Source organism: Buteo buteo, chromosome 2 (genome assembly GCF_964188355.1).
Source record: "Buteo buteo chromosome 2, bButBut1.hap1.1, whole genome shotgun sequence".
Classification (NCBI taxonomy): Eukaryota; Metazoa; Chordata; class Aves; order Accipitriformes; family Accipitridae; genus Buteo; species Buteo buteo.
The window spans coordinates 49,648,253-49,664,859 of NC_134172.1; the positions used below are offsets into that span (position 1 = coordinate 49,648,253).

Here is a 16,607-nt window from a genome sequence, read left to right on the forward strand (position 1 = left end):
TCACAGCTCATCAGGACTCCTAATCAAGCAGTCATTGCAGTTTCCCCCTTTGTGTTTTACTCCTGCTTGATTTTCTTGCCATGGGATGCCACGGACTGGTTTTGGAGATTCATGTAACAGTTTTTTCCAAATCAAAATATTTCCTCCAAAAAAGTAATCTCTTCTGTCCAGCATTGCTATCGATCTTTATTTAGTTATTTACTTTACAATTTCTAGAGGGATTGGATGTGCCCAAGGCACCCCTTTAGGCAACACTTTATATCAAGGTTCCATTTATCAATACTTCATGAGGGCTAATGAATGATTAATACATGTTTTAATGTATGACCAATCAATTGTTGTAGATTTTGCAACGTCCAACAGACGAGTAGGTTTCTTATAAGCATAGATTATAACCATATCTGACATCTTCTACTGATGGGCTTCTAAACATCTATAACATACACACTACTCATATCTGTAACATGCTTAAAACATCTACTAATCACTGATTAATTTTTTATAACCTATTTTGAAGCAGAGCCTGTCTGTGGAGTACATCCCTTACTGGTGTCTGTGACTCTCCATTTCTATAGGATTGATAATTTACTTGTCATCTAAGGACTTAGAACTCCTACTAATTTCAGCTCAAACATTAAGCTTTTCTGAGTTAGCATCAGCATTTTCATCTCAGCCTAAGAAAAAATGTCTTTGCTGTCCCCAGACTTTTTTCTCCCTCAAACTTCTGGCTACTTTACCCTGCTAATGTGCATTTTGCAAGCTCTGCTAAAACGCTATGATTCTTAGGGGGAAAACCCACTCTAAAATACATTTTCAGCCTGTTGAACTCAGGTTTTTCGATTGCTCTCAGGACAGCTGTCCCAGTGATGATGTTTCCCAGCATTTTTTTTTATTTTTTTTAACTGTTATCCCTGTGTGCTTGGTTCAAAGTTTGTCCATTCTTAGAAAAGGATGAGAAAATATAAACTTCACATTAATCCAGTGAACAAGCTAACTCCTGGAGGACATTTGATTCTGACAGAGAAACACACATTTTTGTATGTTGGATAAACCCAAGTGTTAATACGAGTGTTCCTTTGTGGGATTCCCATAGTCTCCTAAGGTGAAATCCATGACTGTGCTCTATGCTTTATGTGGAGCACACAGGTAGAACTGACTGAAGTGGGCAGTACAACTCACTTCCTGAAAATTTATGAATCCTTCAATTAATCATTTGCAGTTGAGAAGCAGTAAGTTGCTTAGTATCATATTTTGTAAATTAATTTTGAATTTTTAATCAGTTTCTACTGAACTTAATCACAGGGTTGAGTCCTCTGCTGTGATTTATCTAGATGTTGAGACCAGTTCTTTAATGATATAAAATAAAAGGATCTGCAGGGTTTTCTCATTTCTGGGGTCATTAGTAAAATAGTCTCTGTTCTGAATATCCCCAAGTAAATATCCCACTGCCATTCAAATCAAATGCTAATCTTTCACTGATTGCTGTTTGCAGCAGGATTAGGCTCTTACACCTGCGGCATTAACACATTGAACCTAAAGAAACACATCAAGCATAACTCAAAAAAAAAAAACAAAAAACAAGAGAGAATAAAGGGTAAAAAAAGAGTTTTATTCTTCAACATTAACGTTGAATTTCCTCTGGCTTTTTAAAAACCATTCATTGTCAAAGACACCAAAGTCTCAGAAGTAAGAATCTCTCAAAACTACTCAATCTCTTGGAGTAGACAGCTTTTTACTCACGTTAGCACCATCACTTTTGTGTTATCCAGTTAGCACTCTGTGTTTCTGTGTTTGTCAGGGAGTTTACCATGATCTTCTCTTTCTTTTTTCAGCTGGTTAATAATCCACTAGCCAGTCAAGCAGCAGCAGCTGCAGCAGCAGCAGCCATGGGCTCAATAGCAAGCTCCCAGGCCTTTGGCAATGCCCTCTCCAGTCTTCAGGGGGTCACAGGTCAACTCGTCACTAATGCACAAGGACAGGTGAGTAGAAGATGGAGCAAACAGTGAATTCTAATGGCAGGCTGATCTTGGGACAAAAATGAGTTCCGCTTGTATGACAGCAATTTAAAAGTGCACATATTGAAGATAAATAAATATTGATTTGCCAGACAAGGTAAGAAATGGAAAGTCTGAGAACCGGGAGGAAGTTAAGAGCTGTTAGAAAGTGTTTTCAAGCCAGAAAGGGCTTAGGGTTTGCTTTATTTTAATTCAACCTCTTGAAAAGATCACAATAGTGCAGTAATATGGTATTTTAAAAGACCAGCAACCCTGTGATTCTGAACAAACATACCAGCTGTCTTCTTCCACTTATATATACCTAATAACAGACAACTATATTAAAGTGCTACTGTACTATTAAGACTACACTTTTTTGCAGATTGTAGCATTTCTGTATTACTTCATTTCTAAAAAGGTATTAAAGGTTTTAAGTAAAGGACACAGATTGTAATGAAGTATCTGGGATGAATTTAACTGGGTGGCTTACTCATTTGTTGATTAAATAAGTTAAGTAATTTGCAGTGAATCTGCCAGTCTGCAATGCAATTTGGGAGAAACTTTTGCTTTAAAGAAAATTTTCCAAACAGAAATTTATGGTTTTTCTAAGAGAGAGATTGTGCATTATCTGCATTTGTGAGCTGTTTATTTGTTGCAAACTATTTCATTTTCAGTCTTACTATGATGCAGAAAGATATGCATCTGAACCCATATATATATAAATAATTCCATTGATGCAGCATGCTTAAGTACCTTTCAGATTGTGGCCACTGTCATTCTTTATTGCATTTACTAGGACTAAAATTAACACAACTACTTGTTTCACATAAAGTCACTGCAACGAATCTGTCAATGTAACTTATGACAGGACCTGGTAACTGAGCAATTTGAATGTCATTATTCTAAATGCTACAAATTGCACGTACAGTGATATCCACAGTGCTTATGTGGATGTTAGGCCCTTGTAAACATGTATTGAAATGATGCAGCTTGGATGATATGTGAATCTAATGTTTAGTTTCTACTCTTACTGCGAAGAGCAGGGGTTTTCCTGTTAATTTTCTATCACCATGTTATTTAATTGGGATGGGGTGACATTTTTTGGTTTGGCCCATTAAAAAATAAAAGACAACCCTTTATAGGAGTGTCGTCGTCCCCTTTTTTAACATAACACATAAACAAAGATGCATCCTGAGCTTCACTATCACCATCCAAGTCCCAGGAAAAAAAAAAATGCTGACCTTGTTATATTTACTGGGTGGGTGCAGAATTGTTCCATCACTACCCCGAGGGTTGAACGATGGAGCTTGTCAAAGTGAGGCCTTATCTAATGAATCATCTTATCGCAGGTGCACACCACACATATTAAAGGAGGATTGTATGAACAATGTGCCCTCTACAATAACCTTTCAATGTCTACTTTAACCCTTGTTTCAATCCCTTTTCATCAAAGGATCATTTTATGCAGCCAGCTTTAAATGGAGGCTCTCAAAAGCCTATTAAGATTTCTGGAGGGATGGGGTATTGGTTTGGAAGAAAAGTTGGTTATAATACCTATAACTCATAGTCAGATCAGCTCGAACCTAGAGGCCTGCTTGTTTCTATCTGTGCTCCAGAAATGGTTCACAATCACCACTCACATGAGGCACTTGGCACCAAAGATGTTCATTGTAAGAGCTGAAGATATAAACCCGGACTAGTTTTTTCAATAGTTTTCCCTTTACGTGTTCTCCACAGAAAACATAATGAAGTGTTGCCATTCATTGTATGTTTAAAAAAAATACTACTGTGAAGATATCACTGAATGAAACTATAGATTCCCTCAGGCTGAGTCTTGTTTATCCCACACATAATGTAAAGTCCAATAATTCCACAGGTTGCAGAGAAAGAGAAGAGAAAGGAAGAATCTTCCCTATTGTTGGATAAAATTACAGAATCTATCTGTTTGCATAGCTCTTTTAAATAAGAGCTGTCTTTTTATTACTTGTTTTTACAAATGTTCCTTGGTTTATAATCAGTACTGCAGACCTCGCCACAATATAGAGAAATATTGATAGTAAGTGTGTAATATAACACCCATTTTTATAATATTCAGCATAAACCCATATTGCTTAAAGCACACTTCTGAAGCTATCTGTCTACAAAACAGGACTATTCAGTGTAATTAAACTACATTCCAGAAATTAAATTACATTCCCTGCAAATTAATAAAATTATACCAACTAAGCAAGAAAGGTGAAGAGTAATTTGGGATACTCCATTTCTGAATGATCTGCTTGGACTCATTAAGGAGCCAGGTTTCCATCATATGTTAAGAATATGCCCTTTGAAAATTGTCCCTTTCAAAGAATCACAAGTGTGACACCCAAAATTCACTCCTGCAAGTATAAGGCTGGATGACTTACCAGACCGTTTGTATGTGCAATCTTTGTAATTATATGCTGCTTCTGTTACAAAAATTATGGGCTTGTAAATGTCCATCTGTCTAGCTAAATATATGGTGATCAGTAATCCCTGGAGACATTAAGCTGTAGGACAAATCCAAGATGCTATGGCAAATTTAGGGAAATGATCTTTTAAATGACATATGACATGGCCTTAATTCCCAATAATCTAGGAGTTTTCACAATCACAGTAACAAAATTATATATATTATTATATAATATATAATATATATGCTATAATTTATATAGCACATTTGTTATTGATTTGTTGAATTCGCAATTATGGTATGATAATTTTTTTTTCTTTTTTTTTTGCTTTCGATGGCAATATGAACTGTAATACCAGAGCTCTCCAAGACCACTGTAGCAAAGAGATCTAACCCATTGGAATAATATGATCAGTTCACCTGATTAATTTGATACAGTACAGGTAGAGGACTCTAAATCAAGTTTTCATTTTCAGAGGCATATTATGAAGAGCTATTGGCCCATGTAACACTGCTTACATTCTGTTTGCCCTCAGCACTTTCCAGGAAGCGTTTGCAGGACTGGGGTTTCATATCTTAAATTTAAAGGCCAGGGTAGCAGAATTGCTAGATTCCACCCTGTCAATAGATACAGTGATTTCAAAGAGAAGCTGTCTACCCACTTGGCTTCAGCCTGCCCTTGCAGTAGGATCCTAGTGCCATTGCTGCACTTGGATTCTTCAGAGATGTAACAATGAGACATTTCTCTTTTTCACTCTGTTATTGCAAATGAAAGAAAATATTAGGCGTTTTGAGTGGGGTTTACTATGTCTATTAAGTACATGAAATGTGTATTTTGGCTGTTTTCTTTGTCTTTGTAAGGAGATGAATGGCAGAAATATGGAAGCAAGGTTGATGCTTTTGCTTTCCATAAATACTTCCTGCAAGCCAGCTTCCTACTTGGTGAAAACATAGTGCTTAATTGTCATCAGTTGCATTTGTGTAAGTCCCTTGACTTGAACAGCATCAAATACATTTTAACTAAGGGTACTGACTAAGTTTAGTTTCTTTCTTGGAAAGATGGGAGTTGTCTAACAGAAGAAAAATGCATCCTAATTCAGCAATTGCAAAATAAAATTTTACCATAAAGAGTAAAAATGTAGCATGATAAGAGTTGGCATTATGAACTGTCTTGTGGTTAGAGAGGGCAATACATCCTATTTCCTGGTAGGTTAATAGAAAAACCTAAGTAAGCATGGTGTAATTGTATAGTACATACTTTAATTGAACAGTGAATTTAATTGGGATGGCATCAGTACAATCTAAGAATGCCCTTCGAGGAACGCAGGCTTCATAGTGCCCATGACTTGCTCTTTAGATGTGAAAACCTTCTGTATATGAAAAACCTTGAGCACAGCTCCACCCTGGCAATTAACAAGAAATAACTAATTTTTGAGAGTTGTAGTCCACAAGTAGCTCAGGAAACTAAATAGAGAGAGAGGCATTGTTGATCCAATTAGATAATAGGAGTACTTTGGTTCTCATTATTCTGATGAGAGGGTACACATTTGCTCTTTGAGCTTCTTGATGGTAAATGGTGCTAATGAGGCCTGATGGATTCCCTGCTCCTAACAAGCCTCTCAGCAGTGCGAGTGATTACAATGGAGATAGATTTGATGGGATGCGCTCCCTTTTGTAGTGTCTCAGCTGCTGACACTCTGCGACATAATCAGGTCACAGAGCCGGTCACAGCCATCAGCAAAAGCCATAGCTCTATGCCTCATTATTAAAGTGCATTATTCAGTTCCAGGTCTTCACAATACTGCCAAGGGCCTTTTTTTCTTCTTTTTTTTGTTAAGCATCAGTTCTCAAATACAAGAGTTAATAAAATCATCAGCTACAGAACTAGTAAATTAAAGAAATGGAAATAAAGCACTCCCTTTCAAATTCGTTGAAGGATCACAATTAAATAAGGAGGGAATTTCTCATCACCACACACTGTACAGTACAATGTAATATGTCATGTGCAATAACAACAGGGAATAGGATTTTTAAAAATAACATTGTCCTCATTGTGGACTGGCTTGGAAAGTACTAAAGTATCGTTCCAAAGGAAATTTCCGTCTTCCCAAATATTGCATGTGTACATGTAGGTACTATTATTTTCACCATTTTTGTAACTACTTTTTCTGAAGTAGTAAGAATTACTTGCAAACTGAGTTTATAATTCTAAGCATGGCAGTTGTCTTGTCTTAGTTAACGTGGCTGAGGCCACAATCTGGAAAATATATGATAGGCCACAATGCTAGGACAGCTCTGTTCCCATTGCCTTCTTTTGGAGGGTGAGCTAATTACAAAATGGTGTGGAAAAAGGTGACTGTAGCATTTTCTTTCTGTTCTGATGATGTTCAGTTGGGGCTATCTCCCCTCCCAAAGAAAATACACTTTTAAAATCTAAGGTAGGTTTTAATGCAGTTTAGTTAAACAGGTGAGAAAAAAATTTAGTGGAAAGCCTGATTTTATTATTTATTTATTTATAAACTTTTTGTTTCAGTTTCATTTTAGCTGACTATGAGCAGGTTTCAGCTAAATAGAAATAAGATATTCTAATACACAAATGTATACCTTTACAGGGATTTACACTGTTTCTGTTAAATCACTGAAGTACATATTCAGTGACAATAGTATCATTTTGTGTATCGACACAACCAAAGAGAGTAATACATTGGGGTTTTTTGCTATTGCTCTTGTTCAACTCTACAGTTGTTCTTCCTTTTTCTTGCTGGTAGAATATGCTATGATGAGCAAATGAGTATGTATATGCAAAGTTGCTTGTAAAGCTTTCAGTTCTCTTGAACCACAGATGCAAGACTCTCTTGACAGCTACAGGTCAAAGTACAAAGTTAACATTATCAAATTAGCAGTCATGTCCAAGAAGATACATAGAGACTGGCAGGTGACCTAGGTTTTTTTTTTACACTAACCAGTAAAATTGGCAGCTATCAGTGGGAATGCAGTGAGCCTCCTCATGGAACTTAAAAGGAGGATGTTGGTCATTGGTTTGTTGGGGTTTTTTTCTTTTTTTTAACTCTCCCAGAAGTTCTAGGAGGCCCAAAGCCATGTAATGTATAGCACTCCTCAAAGTCCTTCTGAATATGTGCAATTCATACTGTTCTCCATTAGCCTTTTCTCTTAACAATTGTTATCGTTGCCACATCTGTTTCGGCTATGCAGCTCTAATACATGCTAACCACTAAAGTTTTAGCCCTCACAACACCTAATAGTGTTCACAAAAATCTAAACAATAGTTGTTTAAATAGTGACTGCTAACAATGTCTTCCCAGGGCTAAGATTGACAGAAATCTGAGTTGGTGGTATCAGAATGGTATATATAAAGGAAATTTCATTACAAGCCTGAGATAATAAAAAGAGGCACATTTTGAGGGAGAGGCTAGAGGGAGGGATTGTAACACTCAAATAATACTAGCATTTAAGAACATTTCTTGGAAAACCCTTTGCCAGGAGAGTCTGTTTTGATAGACCTTCATATTAATATGTTGAATTTCTGCTGGGTGGAGTCTGACTCTTTGTTTTCCCCCTCAAAGTTTCACTGGGCTGAATACATGTAGTTCTGCTGTTTGCAGGAAGAAAAAGGTGCATACTATGAGAAAAGATCAGTTGTAAGGGAAGATTTTTTTTACCATTGGTTTCCTCTTCCCACAGCTAAACATTGGGGATGCTGTTTGTTTAATTACCTCCCATGTGAATTTGAATCAAAAGACAAATAATTCTTTTAACTTACTTTTGCTGACTGTGTCTTTATTTTATTGCACTCTTTATCTAACCTCAATTTTAGCCACGGTGGCATAAATGTAAAAATGTATGGACCAAACTCGCAGGTCATGCAAATTGGTGGTTTCATTGAAAAGGACAGGGGCAGAGAGTGAAGCCAATTATACCAAAACTAGAGCCAGCTAGTCTCTTTTGCCTATTTTAGGCAGTGATCACTGATAAATTTTCAATATCCACAACTGTGAAATCCATATTGACATTTTTTAAAACGGTGAAATTTAGAACAGTTACCATCTGCAACATAGAAAAGTGACATTCGATTAGCCCCTTGTAACAACAGGAAGTTCAGAACCACTGTGGTGCCACCACATTTAACGGAGGGAATCTAACTTTTTCACGGGATAAAAAAAAGGGCAGGGTAAAAAAGATTCAGAAATTAATTACCCAAAGAACCAACCATAGCAAAAATGTTGCAAAAACGCAGTATGAGCAACTCACAGCCTGCTTGGACAAAGAGGCCAGCTTTGAAGTAGAAGCACCACGTCTTTCCTCCAAAACTCCAAGAAAATGAGTACTAGGAAGGAGTAGTTCAGACTAGCTGATAAGCTGCAGTCAAAATTCTAATGCAGGAGACTCTGGCATTCCCAAAAAACTACCAAGATGAGCTGGTGTGTTAAATAGTATTTGTTACAAATAGCAACTGCAAAGAGAACACCATTATTTAAGAAGAGTACAGAACTTTTCCTTACTGGAAAACACATATTGGAGCAGTACTGGATCACAACTGAAGTCTCCAAATAGATTTTCCAAGGAAAGGATAATGGTGTATTGAAATTTCTGTCAGCTTGAAAATGTTCAGCATCTATCTAGAAAGGCCACTGAAATTTCTTTCATCTAGCTTGCAACAAATCTTATTTTGAGTACTAAACTTCACACTTCAGATTTGTAGCCCCTTGCCTGGATCTCTGCCCAAGGTACTGTATCTTGGATGTAGATTTTTTCAGAGGTGCCCAAGTCTTATTTTTAAAAGCAACTTATATACCTGTAAGAGCCTGAAGTTCCTTCAATCAGTGTTACAAGTCTTAGTGCTTGAAGGCATGTCTGTGCACTGTAATGGAGCGTTGCAAGCAAACTCCAAGAGACAGTACATTTATATGTCTCAGTGCCATACTAGCACAGATCCCAGAAGCCCAAACCTTTGGTAGTATGGTGTTATGGCTGGACTAATTAATTCTGCTTCTCAACAAGGTGACATAGGTTCTAGCTCATTAGTTACTAGCTCTGGGCTCTTGGTAGCACGCTGTATTATGTGGAGTAAGTATACTTTGAAGAGAGCCTTAAAAGCCTGAAGCATTTAGGTACTTTTGAAAATGTTATTCACTAATCTAAATTAATTCTTTCAAGTCAGAAATGCAAGACATACCTGTCCTTTTGTCATTGCGTTCTTAATTACTTTTGCATCGAGGATAAAACCAAACTAACTACTAGTTCAGCTTAACTACCATTTTCATGAAAGCTAACTAGTCACTAAAAGGAGCACCTACCACTCCTATAATCTGTTCATTTTAGCATCATGAGGTGGTTATAAGCATGGCAAATTTTCATTGTTATCACCAGTGACATACATCACAGTCAATGAACTCTTTCTGCTCTATGGAGATTCTTACACTGCTTTCCTTATCATCATATCTTATCACCTTCCAGTAACACATTAAGAAACATGACTACTGACTGTCACAAATCGGTCTTCCTCCCAGGAGGAGCTTGTAGAATAGTCGCATGTTTGATAAGGGCATTTCTTTCATTTTGTCTGTCTTTGTTAGGAATTTGTTTGTTTCACTTTCCTTTTAAAGTTTTGCTTTCATTCAGATTTAAAAATCTTTATGAAGGGTTTTCTTAGAGATGCATATTGCTTATATTTGCATTAGAGAAGGGCAGATAACAGAAATGTACTTAGCTTGTGCAGCAGAATGTAGTGAAGCCAGAGGTGATAAAACCAGGAATGTTCCTCAGCTACTGTTGGAATTCATTTCAAGTCCTTGACCTTCCCCTGAAAACAAACTCTGCTGTACACAGAGAAGGTTTGACCATTATTATCCTGGAAGACTGAATTTGGTAATTACAGGTTTCATCCAGGAGCATTAGGTGGCCATTTGGATTCCTGGGAACCAGATGACATAGGAACTTGAAGGCAAAGGCTGAAGTTTTCCTAAGTTCACTGAAAATTCTTTAAGATGACATAAACAAAGCAGTGGACAGAATTGATGTGTGTAGATGGTGCCGAGAAATGTGCTTTCTATATCACTGATGTTTCCCAAACAGTGTAAGTGTCATGCTCATGAGTATTGCATCACTGCATGCCTTCAGGAGTTGACAAAGTTGAGAACAATATGAGGCCACATCGTTGTCCAACCAATGATGATGGCAAGCCCGCTGTATGAGATTCACATTAGAGTGGAATCCAGGACTATTCAGAGCTTCTTATGAGGGAACACTCTGCATGTTGAAGTACAGGAAGGCTGTAGGAAAACAGAGGAAATAGTGGACCAAATCTGAGAATTTGTTTGAATTATCTTTCCAGATGTGCCTCATCATTTCTGAAAAAAAAAATACAACCAGATTGTAGTTCTTTGTGTAATATGGTGCTTAGTTTTATTTAGATTTTATCTAATTTATCCTGTATATATCAAATGCTTTTTCCCAGTGTCAGAATTTTACTTTCTTCTCAACCGGCACTGATAACAGAAAAAAGAAAACCAAGAAGGGCTATTTGGGCAAAGGGGAAGAAAGCCAGATCACTCTGTCAAAAGTGGAAGTTAATGTAAAATGCTAGATATTTAAGGTCCTTGACTCACTGGTAAAACATGGCTGCAGTTTTGGGAAGGTTTGGAATTTCTTAGAAGTCACAATTCTTCATGCATAAATGAAGGCCATTGGCTTTCTTGTTGGGCTGCAGTCTTGACATCTGTATGTGAATGTCTTAGAGATACAGGTGAGGAGAGGAAATTCGGGGTCCCATGTTTGCAGTGCAGTCAATATTTGTTTCAAAACCTGAAAGGATGAGGAGTCCAGATATTTTAGCAATATCTTGTGAAGAATTTGAAAATGAAAAAAATATGTCTTCCCTGAGCAGTTTTCACATAAAGAGGAGGAGAAAATTGCAGAAGTACTCTAATTGACTCATTTGATAGTAAGCCAACAATTGACTTGTATTCATGCAGCGTTCATAGTGATAACCAGCCAGATGCAGACCCATAGGCTTCTGCGTGCAGACCCACAAGCTTCCAAGTAGCCCACTGAACAGGAGTTGTCCTGTAAGAGGAAGGATTCTCTGTCTTCTGGTTTGAATCTAGAGTACTGCAAAGAATTGTGCGATGTCTTTTCCTATGCGTTGATCTGTGAACAGTGGCAGGGAAAGTTCAAGCAGAAGAAAATCACAGTCCTAACTATGAACGGACACTCAATCTATCTTTGAAAAGTATATCTCAGTTTGTCATTTTTCTTCAGATACTGACAGTGTTAGGCTTCAGTGTGTATGTATGCAAATGGCTCAGATATCAAAAAGAAAAAAAGGACTTTGAAATATCTATGCCAATGTTATTAAATATATATGATTTTTAAAGTACCTTTTTCACTTAAACTTCCTTCTTTGCACATTAATTAAATATTATCTCTAGGATAAGTTTCTCTCATAGAAGATTAATGTATTATTGTCACATAATAATGGAAGAGAATGGCAGAATCTCTTTCCTTAAGCAGAAAAAAGAATTTATTAATGTAAAGACAACACTCATAGCCCTTTAGCAATTCTGTCTCTGCTTCATAGAGAACCTTTCTTAGTCTCCCCTCACGTCTAGCTTCATGCTAGAGATTCAAGGAAGCAATACATATATTCTGCCAGTTTAAAAATCAATCCACTTTTCAGGAGATAATTTAATATCAAGACATGATGTACCCAATATCCACATATGTATTCATTTTAATGTTTGACGCATCAAATACTCTGACATAGCCAAGTTTCAAAATAAAGATTTGTTTTAGAGGTTGGATATGTCATATTAGCATCCACCCAGCAGATAGAGAAATAGATCAGAGAGTGATCAGGACATCAGGGAGACAGTTTAGAGAGAGATGAGAGAGGCCAGGTACATCTTGTAATGTTAAAAAAAGCTAGCTAGGAAGAAAGAAATTGTATAAATAGGTCATTGCAGCCCAACTGAAAAAAGTTTAATTTTAACTTGTTAGTCATCATCTCCAGAGGCCTAATCCACTCCCTTCGTTGCAGGCTGTGCATTAAGCTGAGATATGTCTTATTTGATAGCACAGATAGACAGACAGCCTCGAAGTGAAAAGACGATAACAGGCTCATGCAGTGCACTAGCTTTGAGGGGGAATTGGCACCATTTGGCATGTTAAACTTTCCCTCTTCTTTCATTCTCAATTGTTTTTATTAGCCTTAGCTTGTTGTCACCTGTCCTGGTTTTGCTCTTTTGGTTCCTTCTGTAAGTGGAAGCATAAAACCACGTGGAAACAAGAGTACGGATGAACAGATACCTGGTGCCAATGTTGGTGACAGATCGCCAGACATCCCAAGGTATCCAATTCCCTCACTCCTGTTCTACTTCCCCTGTCTCTACTATTTTCGTTTCTTGCCAACAGCTCTTTGCCACACACTGTATCTAGTGTTCAGTTACTTAAACATAGGTCTTTAGTCCCATTTTAGGTATTGTACAGTACTCCATCAGGCCTCCCATGGCCAATCAAGAAAAATGCTCTTCCCTCTAAGTCATATTGCCATATCCTGCCAAAATCCTAAAACATCTTAAATAGAGTAGATGTCTACATTTTTTTCAACTGAATTTTTCCCAACTTACATGAACAGATGCATCTGTGTACATATACACATACACACCTAAAACATAGGCTTACCTGAACCTTCATGCTAATCTCCTCAGGAAAGATACAAGTACCCACAGGGACCCCAAATTACAAATACTTTAATTACCTCTTCGAGTCATGCTTCTGTCTCTGGGATCTGTTGGACCTTTATTCTGATGACAAATGAAAAAAAATTAAACCTTCTCATCTTGGCATGAGAGATGCTGTGCTGCTCTGTTTTACCTCAGATCTATCTCTACTGTAATATTAGAAGTGTGTAATCGTGACTGTACACAGGTCATAATTGTCTGCAGACTATTAACTGGTGATTAAAACTAGGCCTGTATTTTTCTAAGGGTTCCCTTTCTCACCAAGGTATAAATATTAGTGAACGCCTGCAAAGTGGGAGTTAAAGGATACTATGTAATAACACTCTACCTTTTCACTACTAGGAGGTACCATGTAGACTGGTACTATTGGCAGCTCTGCACAAGAGGCCAGAGTGACCTATTTAAAAAGTCAAGAAAATTGAGGTTTGTTAGCAGAACTACATGGGAAAGGTTTCCCAACCCTTGCCCACAGGATGGCATGGTCTGCCTGTTTCTTGACATGTCTCATGTTGATGAACATCACCTCCACAGCCCCCTCCAAAGTGCTGGTAGGTGACTTCCATTTTTAGCTGTTTAAATCACATCTTCTGGGGTCTGCACTATAGATCTGTTAACTTTAATTGTACAGATACTGATGTATGGGTTTTATATGTGCAGTCTCTCACTATTATTATTAGCACCTACAGTGCATGACTCCGTATGTTTCAATCTATATTTTGTCCTTCTGGATAGTCTATATTTATACCCAGGAGTATGTCTCTCATAACTCTGATGCACTGAAAAGTCCCAGCCATCACACCTACTGTTCAGGTAGAGACAGTCACCTATCTTTGCTCTCAAGTAGATATATGAATTTGAAAACAGAAGTTGTTTATGGGCATTGTTGAAAGAAACTTCTTTAGCTAAAGCAGAAAGTTTAAAAATCTATGGACACAGAGGGTAGATAAATTATAAGATCCCCATCTTTGAGTGAGAATAGCATGTAATTGGCATTAGCAAGGAATGCCACATTCTTCTCTACCACATCAGAGAATTCTTGCCACAACAGCCAAGACAAAAACCTGCCTGGAGACTGTGATTAAATATTTAATGACTGCTTAGAAAAGTTAAGGTTTCTATTTTTAAGTTTTCTTCACAAAGGTCCAAAGAGAACAAAACTACCTGATGCTCAGTTCACCAAATACAGAAAAGCAAAGGAAGCCCTGATACGATTCTCTTCTATAAAGTCTAAGAGCTGATAGAAAATGTTCTGAAATTGCAGTCACAAGCTATGGTTTTTATCAGAGTATAATGGGGTGTTGGAAGGGAGTACAGGACAAAAATCTAGACAAGCTTTTTGCCAGCTTCTCAATTAGGATAAGTATTTAAAATCTGAATGTTAGACTACTGACCTAGAAGTATGTTAGTAATATACAGAAGCATTTGCCTGTTCAAATACCTTCATGCTTCTGTCGTTATATACAACAATGAACAGTTAGAGTTTGCTTACATGGAATTCCTTAACCAACAATGTATTACATGCTGTATTTTGAGGATAAAATGTCACAAGTAAGTATGCTACAACAAAAGTCTTTTTTTCTGAATACAGATAACAATGTATATGTTAAATATTACTGAGTTGAGCTCAAATTCTCATAACCTGATCCATCAGTGGAAAGGGCCCCTTCTAAAAAGCATTTACTGAGGCAGTTGTACCCTTGGCTCCCTCTTGCCTTTTATTTCTTCTTAAAATCGTATGCAGTGGGAAGAGGGGACAAACATGAATGATGCATGCCTTATTCACTAAATCACTGTGGTCTCTGGCAACAGCACAAATGTAGAAATGTTTAAATCGGCTTCATACTACCCAACAAATGATGCAAAAGGAGCCCTCAAAGAACACAGAGTGAGGGGAGATAAATGAGCATCATGTCAAGAAGGCAATTTCTCACTGAGTTTGCACAGAACATGGAAATTTGACTTCCAAGAGAGGGTTAGGGAATCTTTCTAATAAATCTTCAGTCCACAGTCTCATTGCTGTGTGCTTTTTTTAAACTTACTTTTTAAGAGCTGTGTAAGTTATACCCTCCCCAGTGAAATGTGTCAAGATATTACCAGTCAAGTTGAAGTCATTTAAGTGAATCATCTCTGTCTCAGTGTTTATGTTTGTGATAGACAGGGATGGTCAAACAGGCCTCATTTTGTGCATGTATTGAACAGCTTTTCAGCCAGTGAGGTCTTCTCAAGGCCTTGTCTTATTTTAATAGTAACTTAGAAAGGAAAAAAAAGAAAAGTTGACCCTCTTCCCTGGAAGAAGCCTCTGTGATTTTTTTTTTTTAATTATTTTATCCTCCTTTTTTTGTACAGTTGAGATATTCAGATGGTCAATAAAAAGACAGCTGTTTTCCAAGTGACTTAGAGGCTGTAGGTCAATATTAGAATTTACTTTGGTCCTTAGCAGAGTCCCATGTCTCTTTAGAGTCCTGACTTCAAATTCATTTTCCGTAACTTTAACCACAAGAAAGTTAGCTTAGGCTGCATCAAATATAAGCTAGTTGCTTTGTGTTCTCTGTCATCACTGAAAGAAATAGGCACTCTTGAAGAATAACACATCTCACTGATCTCATGCATGCATTTTAGGCTGAGTTGAATCATCTTGCAGAGTTTCCTCACTCTCTACATTGACTAGAGAGAGCTTGAATGGCGGTCTACAACTGGACTTCTAATGTTAGATGGCTAATATTAAATTACCTAAATTCCATCCTTAGAATACCACATACCAGTCATTTTTAATGGGACTTGAGTCCTTTTGATAATGTTATCCTTAAGCTCCCCATGACAGTCACAGGAGTTTTAACTCAGATCCTGGTAGCAGCTGGCCACGCAGAACTCAGCACTGGCTGACCTACCTTATTTTTAGGATGAGTCTAGAGGCACTCTTCAATTTTTGTGAAAATTGTGCTCGTGTTTTGCTTGCTTGCTTCTTTGTTTCCCAATTAAATAGAGAAGTAGCATCCCAGAGACCAAGGTAATGGTATCTGTTTGAATTATTTAAAATGTACTTAACTTTACTGATACTTTAAATGATGGATAGCATTGTGAAGGGAGGGTCTTTCTGTTGCGTATCTTTTCTTTCAAGTAAGATTAATTATTCCATCTGTAGTATGTTGTTATTTAAAAACCAGTTGTGCATATATATATGAAGACTTTGTGTCTCTGAGGTTCTTCTGGTTTAAAAAAATAAACTTTGAGCCTGTAGTTGTGTTGTTGTGAGGAAGAAATCTCTCCCTTTGACAGATTACTTTTTACATTTCTCTGGGCATTTACCCTGCTGTTTTGGTTGGGACAGAAAAAGGATGCACTAAATCCTCAGACCACAGGCCAGCTTAAAAGTGTTTCCAGCACAGCTCCCACCAGCAGATGCCACAAATGTTATGAAAGAGT

The 16,607-nt window shown here is 37.3% G+C and overlaps 1 protein-coding gene across 1 annotated transcript in view; it reads left to right on the top strand.

Annotated features, from left to right (window-relative positions):
- The window catches only part of POU6F2 (POU class 6 homeobox 2), a 316,522-nt gene that overhangs the window by 257,073 nt on the left and 42,842 nt on the right, over positions 1–16,607 (top strand). The window contains exon 6 of the mRNA XM_075022510.1: positions 1,833–1,979. Coding sequence (XP_074878611.1) covers positions 1,833–1,979 — 147 coding nt within the window. The remainder of the gene's footprint in view (positions 1–1,832; positions 1,980–16,607) is intronic.